The 7,606-nt window shown below is 44.2% G+C and overlaps 1 protein-coding gene across 1 annotated transcript in view; it reads left to right on the forward strand.

Moving 5' to 3' along the window:
• Positions 1-6,365, forward strand: part of Adamts12 (ADAM metallopeptidase with thrombospondin type 1 motif 12) — a 293,075-nt gene extending 286,710 nt beyond the window's left edge. The window contains exon 24 of the mRNA XM_045132353.1: positions 4,426-6,365. Coding sequence (XP_044988288.1) covers positions 4,426-4,592 — 167 coding nt within the window. The 3' untranslated portion in view covers positions 4,593-6,365. The remainder of the gene's footprint in view (positions 1-4,425) is intronic.
• Positions 6,366-7,606: the final 1,241 nt, after the last annotated feature.

The following is a 7,606-nucleotide window of genomic DNA, read 5'->3' on the forward strand; positions in this document are numbered from 1 at the left end:
TCTGTCTGCCAAACCCTTGCTGCCCAAAGCGGGAGGCTTGGCTTTCGGCTGAACTGATAACTTCTACAAGTCTGTGGATCTCAGCCCTCAGCTACCTACCGAACCTACTGAATCAGAATGTGCACCTACACACACCCCCAGGTGACTAGGGTGCCACTAAAACTCGAACGATGTTCTGTAGTAGGCCGTGAAGCCAACTTGAGATCCTCTTGATTGCAACTTGCCATCTTCTGTAACACTATGTTTTCAAACTGCTGATACAACTGACCCCTCCTATACTGTGGTCCATGTATCATCAAAGCAACCACTTGGTCATCTTTGATCATAGCTGGTAGTCTGGGTTATATTCAGTTTTATGTCAATTGCCTTGAGCTGTCCTATTGCTAAAAAATCCAAACGTAGATAATAAAATCTGGGCTAAATGCAAAGGTGGAATTTTTCAACTGGAAACATCACACTGAATAGATTATGACTAAGAGCTAGCAGATGATATAAATAATAATGCATTCTACTCACTGGCAATTATCAAGGCAACAGAAGTTAAGTATTAGTTTCTGTTGAAGGCAGAACCATGCTTACTCATATAGAAGCAACAAGAAATGCTTTCATTTAAGGAGCCAACCACTCACCCTGACTCTGTACACACCGAAATGCTTTGTAAGTAAATCATTCTTGTCAGGCCAGCCATCATGATAATAAGCGTGTTCCCATAGTCATCGATATGAATTCAAAAATGCTTTGCTTTCTCACAGGCTATTTTACTTCTTTTAGGTATCACCTGAATTTTAAATGAAATCTTATTTAGGATTAACTTGTATTTTTATTTATTTACTTGCAAGCAGTGAGAGAGATTAAAGAGAAGAGAGACAGACACAGAGAGAATGGGCGCGCCAGGGCCTCCAGCCACTGCAAACGAACTCCAGACGCATGCGCCCCCTTGTGCATCTGGCTTATGTGGGTCCTGGGGAATCGAAACTGGGTCCTTTGGCTTCACAGGCAAGCACCTTAACCACTAAGCCATCTTTCCAGCCCTAAAATCTTATCTAGAACTACCATTTCCAGAGTATAGGTTACAAATCTTTTCTATCTGTCCGGGTGAAAAACAAAAACAAGGCAAAACTCTATAAATACTATTCCAGGTTTTTGCTGTTGTTTGACTCTTCCCTATTAATTTGATGACTGAGGGATAGAAAAGATTGCTTTAAGAACACATGGGCAGGGGCTGGAGAGATGGCTTAGCGGTTAAGCGCTTGCCTGTGAAGCCTAAGGACCCCGGTTCGAGGCTCGGTTCCCCAGGTCCCACGTTAGCCAGATGCACAAGGGGGCGCACGCGTCTGGAGTTCGTTTGCAGAGGCTGGAAGCCCTGGCGCGCCCATTCTCTCTCTCTCCCTCTATCTGTCCTTCTCTCTGTGTCTGTCACTCTCAAATAAAATAAATTTAAAAAAAATTTAAAAAAAAAAAGAACACATGGGTGGAACTTACATATAGCATTGGTATACATGCATATTTGAATCTGTGAATTTTCTACTGAAGGATATTCTCCCGGATGAACAGGGTTTCACTCATTCACTTACTTGTGAACATTGCTGGGCACAAGCTGTGTCTCGCTCAAGTGCTACAGGATGAAGATGCTGTTAGTAAGGCACAGCTCTTGGCCTCAGAGAACTCTTAAAGTCTTATGGACACTTTCAATAACATTAAGGCTGTTTTTAAACTTTCTTCCATGGACAAACTGTTATTTCTGACCTAGACCCAGCTGCCTGCAAGTGAACAGGCAGATAATTGTCCCTTGAAATCTTCTAAGTTTGGTTTCTATTGAATAAGCAGAGGAAAACTGGGACCTTCTCTCCAACTTGCCCCTCATTACGAGCATTGTGTGTGCTCGGGGCTGGGTGGGATCCAGTTGGCTGTTGAATACAACAAGCTCTCATTGTGTTCACCCTACTGAGAAGGACGGACATAATTAAGCCTTGCCATTAGGCGCAGCTCCTGTCTAAATGCTCTGCTGAACACAGGCCTAGATTATCAACTAGCAATACGGGCCGTCACCATTTTCTGCTCTTGCTTCTCATGCAGTAAGACGCCAGAAGCAAGCATGTTTTCAGGACTGTGGGGCCCTTTGAAAAGCAATGCCCATGATTTCATGGTTCCTAAGATCAGGCAGTAAAGCCAGGCTTGGGCTAACCTCCGTCAGTCATTAGATGTTGATCTCCTCTGACCAGTGGGGTTCCATGTTGAACAAATGAAACTGTCTGAGCATGGGGGACCCACGCATGTGATTTCCTCCTCCCCCAATGCCAACCAACACAGGAGACTAAGTGTCTTGGAATGAAGCTCTAGAAGCACTCAGGGGACATCTACTAACCAGCTGTGTCATATGGCATCCATGGTTAAGCCTTCTGGAGCACTCAGGTTTTTGTTTGTTTTCTTTTGGTTCTTTTGAGGTAGGGTCTCTCTGTAGCTCAGGCTGACCTGGAATTCACTCTGTAGTCTCAGGCTGGCCTCAAACTCACAGCGATCCTCCTAACTCTGCCTCCCAAGTGCTGGAATTAAAGGCGTGTGCCACCACACCTGGATGCACTCAGGTTTTAAAGGGAGAATAGATATCTTTTTTTAATGCCTGCAAATAAACTTCTCTGAGAATCAGACAGTCTCGAATGCAGCAAGCACAATTCCTGGAACATGAGAGATCCTGGTAAATTGCATCATTGTTATGATTGCCGTGGATAAGAGATGTATGAATTAACTCATCAGTTTTCCCAGGATTATCATAACAAACTGTCATAGACTGTGACTTAAAGCAACATGAATTTGTTCTATTACAGTTTTGGAGGCTAGCGGTCCAAGTTTAATTTGTCAGATTCTTGCTTTCTTTCTTAACTACTAATAATTGCCAGAAATGGTCCTTGACTTTTCTTGGCTCAAGACATCCAATCTCTGTCTCCAATATCACATGCCTATCTTCCCTCTCTGTGCCTATTTCTTAACCCTTAACATGGTTTTCTTCTCTCTCTCTCTTTTTCTCATTCTTTCTCTCATCTTTCTCTCAATCTCTGTCTCTTCAGCTCTTTTTAAATATTTTCTTCTCTTCTCTTCTTCTTTTATTTATTTATTTGAGAGCGACAGACACAGAGAGAAAGACAGATAGAGGGAGAGAGAGAGAATGGGCACGCCAGGGCTTCCAGCCTCTGCAAAAGAACTCCAGACACGTGCACCCCCTTGTGCATCTGGCTAACGTGGGACCTGGGGAACTGAGCCTTGAACTGGGGTCCTTAGGCTTCACAGGCAAGTGCTTAACCACTAAGCCATCTCTCCAGCCCCTCTTCTTCTTATAAGAACATCACCAGTCATATTCCCTAAAGGACCAACCCCTGTGGTAATATGAATAGATGGCCCCCAATATGTTCAGTGTTTTATTAGTTTGTAGTTTTCATGTGCAGCCACCTGGCTGGAGGCAGTGTCACTGGGCAGATCTTAAGGTGTGGTGATGGGTTTGAGATTTCAATCTAAAGATACACACAGTGTGCCTAGCAGGAATTCCTGAAGTGTGCTGTGCTGTGTGGCTTTTGGCTGTTTGGCTTGTGCTTCTCTCTCTGCTTGGTCCTATGAAAGCAGACAGCTTCTTCTGTTGTTATGGAACTTCCCCAGAGCTTCAATAAATCCCTTCCTCCATAACCATGCCTGGTCTGGAAGTTCATCTCAGCAAACCTGAAGCTGTCTGCTACAACCCCCTACTCCAGAATGACCTTATATTCACTTACATCATAATTACATCTGTAAGACCCTATTTACAAGTCAGGTCACAGTCACAGGTATGCTGGAGAGATGGCTTAGCTGTTGGGGTATTTTCCTGCAAAGCCTAAGGACCCTGGTTTGATTCCCCAGGACCCATGTAAACCAGATACACAATGGGGCACATGTATCTAGAGTTTGCAGTGGCTGGAGGCCCTGGTATCCCCATTCTCTCTCTCTCTCTCTCTCTCTCTCTCTCTCTCTCTCTCTCTCTCTCAAATAAATAAATAAATAAATAAATAAAATTTTTAAAAAGAGAATTAGAATGCACATCATTAACTGTATATGAACAATGGGAATTATTTGTTCATGGCCCATGTCTTCATGAGCTGAACCCAAAGTCAAGGAGTGGGGATGAATTAGCCAACTACCGGGCAGTGTAGACATGGTGGGAATGTCTACATTCAGCACATAGGGATGGAGTCAGTTTAGCAGAAACATCACAGGGTGTGGACATGCCGCAAATGTTCATTGAATATTTACTGTTATGAAGCATTATGAATATTTACTATTATCATAGATCCTTGCTTGGTTGACATAGAAATTCCCATGTTAGTAGAAGTTGATTTTATTTGCCTCCAAAGGAAAACGTCCAGATTGATTTCCTTTTCTTCCCCCCTCTGTCTCCTGCAGATTTACTTTGCACAAAGGACAGACTGTCAGCCAGTTTCTGCCAGACACTGAAATCCATGAAGAAATGTTCTGTGCCCACCGTGAGGGCCCAGTGTTGCTTCTCGTGTCCCCAGACACAGCCTCCACACCCAAAGGCCGAGAAAACTGTAGCTTCTCAAAAACCCTGAAGCATCGACATCCGGGATGAAACCGCACCATGGACAACCACAAGCCTGCCACCTCAACATGATTTCGCCCCAATGGCCATTCACTGACATTGTGCTTTACATATTTTAAGTCCAATTTGTGGTCATGACAACACAAAATCCACTGTGTTCCTCTAGCTGCAAAATGCCCCTCCCTTCACAGGAGGCCTCAGGCTATCCTTCCTACTGTTCCCTATACCTGGGAAGATTCTGCCACATCTGGAGAGAGCTCCTGGGAAAGGTGCCAGATGACAGGTCTGTGTTCAGATATCTTTCTCCCCCCCCCCCCCACTTTCAAGATGGCAAAGCAAAGAGATCACATATTTGTTTTTCCCCCAGACTACCTCAAGAGTGTCAGGAAAAAAGAACCACACTTATCCAGGGAATAAATACTGTTTTTTAATTTACCTTGGTGAATACAACCTCCCCCAACTACCTAGAGTAACTGGCTGCTGTTGAAAATGTCATGGGGGAACCTTCAGGAACATTCCGGATTCTTCCAGACACAAGAACGCTTTCCTCTCCCAGTACTGAATAAAAGCAGGAAGAGAATGCTGGTTATATCCCTCGTTCTCCATCCTGCAGCACCCCACAGATGCTCCTCTGTGTCCTGGGCTAGTAGGAGATTCAAGCTAAGTGCACACAGACGTTGGTAATTTCTATGAACAATCTTAAAATACAAATGAACAGAAATCAATGTCTTACTAGCATAAGAAAGCAAGCATGGGCCTTTATCCTTCCCCTTCTGGGTGGCCAGGTCCTTCATAGAGCAAACCAATGATGGATCATATCTGGCTTCTCACCCGTCCAGTCCCTATCTGAGTCTCAGGACCCACCGTCATCTTGGTGCTGTGGTTTCCATTCAGACCAAACACTACAACCAGGGCCACGGCTGCCACCTCTTCCCTGGCAGGAAACTGCAGCTACACATTAAACCATTTCAAAGAACCGGCTTGATTGTACCAAGTTGGAGGAACTTAGTACAAATGTATAGTCTTAAAAACAAACAAACAAAAAAAAAGACCTTAAAAGTTTGGCCTTGGATATTTGCAATCACAGTCCACTTTGACATCTGGGCAGTCGGAAAGGCCATTGGATATCTATTCACTGTGCCCACTGGTGACTTAGAAAAGTCTCTTACTGCTAGAGATACAAGCCTATGGAAGAGTGTGTACTTAGTAAGCACAAGGCTGTGGGCTTGATCTCCAGTACCACAGACAGAGAGAATCAAAAAATAAAGGTTATAAATAAAAGTTAAAAAATAAATAAATAAAGGTTAATTTACCTTGTGAAGAACAGGCGAGTCAAGAAAGTCCAAAACACTGCAATGAAAGCATTTATTCTTATATGTCTTTGCCTACTGTCCAGAAGTCAAAGTGGACTGTGGTCTTGCGTTCAAAGCAAATTTCCAGGCAAACCTGTCTGACAGGAAGTTCTAACATGAACTAGACCCAGGCAGGGATTATGCGCAGAGGGAGTGGTATAAAGCTCAAGGGAATAAAGTCTCAGAACTAATATTTGACACAGTGGAAGGCAGCTCCTCTATCCATACATTCAGCCTTCCTTTGGGAATGCAGTGTCCCACATCTCCCTGTGATTACCAGTCCATTCTACAGAGTGGTGCTATTTAAAAGTGGTGCTAGGGCTGGAGAGATGGCTTAGCGGTTAAGCGCTTGCCTGTGAAGCCTAAGGACCCCGGTTTGAGGCTCAGTTCCCCAGGTCCCACGTTAGCCAGATGCACAAGGGGGCGCACGCGTCTGGAGTTCGTTTGCAGAGGCTGGAAGCCCTGGCGCGCCCATTCTCTCTCTCTATGCCTCCTTCTCTCTCTGTCTGTCACTCTCAAATAAATAAACAAATATAAATTTAAAAAAATAAATAAATAAAAGTGGTGCTAGTATCTAGGTGGTGGCAGAACTAATGTAAACACACATCATCCATCCGTACCAAATGGGTAAGTGTATGTAACAGGAACTCCACACAGCATCTTCTGCTGAATGTGGAATGGCATTGCTGGCCAATGCCCGTTCTGTTGTCTAGGCACCATAAATTTTTACAGTGATATTATGCGCTTTGTAATTCTTTTTTGTTTTCAAGCCACCTGGTGTATACTATTCTGATAAGTTCCTGTGGAAAATAAAGCAATGTGTGCTTAGGATGAAATTCGGGGTAGGCCAGAAATAGGAGGCAAATGGAAATGGTTTCCTAAAGTCGAGGCATTTATGTGCAGGTAAACATAGCTTTCTCTGGGCTTTGTCTTCAGAATTAAAACATCGCTGGCCAGTGACGATCTCGGGTGAAATGACATTTTTAGGAAGACGTATTTTTCTAAGGGGGTGCTTTGCAAATTTTGTCAGTTGTGCGCTGTCAGATGGGTTCACTTAGTAAACCAGACTGATGTAACTTAACCTGGGGATGAGCACAGGGTAAAAACACATGACATCAGAGACTACAAAACTCGGGGACAAGCCTGGATCCCTGCTGACCTCAGCAAGCTAAACTAGGCCGGACCTTCCGATGCGAAAACCAAACAAACAGAAAATTAGGCTGTGCCATTTTTGATCCATGTGGCAGATGGCAGTCACCTGGCCAGAGCTTGGCCTGGTGCTCCATTTTTAGGTCTTTCTCCTGAAGGCAAGAGCCTAGAGGATGTTTACATGTCTTCTGTGCCAAGAGGAGCCCCTGTGAAGCAGGATCGTTGGTTTTCTTCATCCAGGTCATCCTTTATTGCCCCCTGAAGGAGTGAGCAAGCAGTGTTGCAAGGGATGCTGGGTGTACTTTTGCCACAAACCCACAGAGGTCCCCCGCATGCCCCGGTGCTTAAATGCATCATGTTGGGTTCACGCTGCCTTTCACAGCTGTAGTGAACACTTCTCTAAAATGTCGTGAGCTAATTCGATTCTTGATCATGAAAGCATTTTGTGTCATGAAAGAACAATATTCCAAGAAACCTAATAGTGAATACTTCCTTAAGTCAGGAACTCTTGTGCTGTTATGAA

This window comes from Jaculus jaculus, chromosome 13, assembly GCF_020740685.1.
Source record: "Jaculus jaculus isolate mJacJac1 chromosome 13, mJacJac1.mat.Y.cur, whole genome shotgun sequence".
In the NCBI taxonomy this organism is placed as follows: Eukaryota; Metazoa; Chordata; class Mammalia; order Rodentia; family Dipodidae; genus Jaculus; species Jaculus jaculus.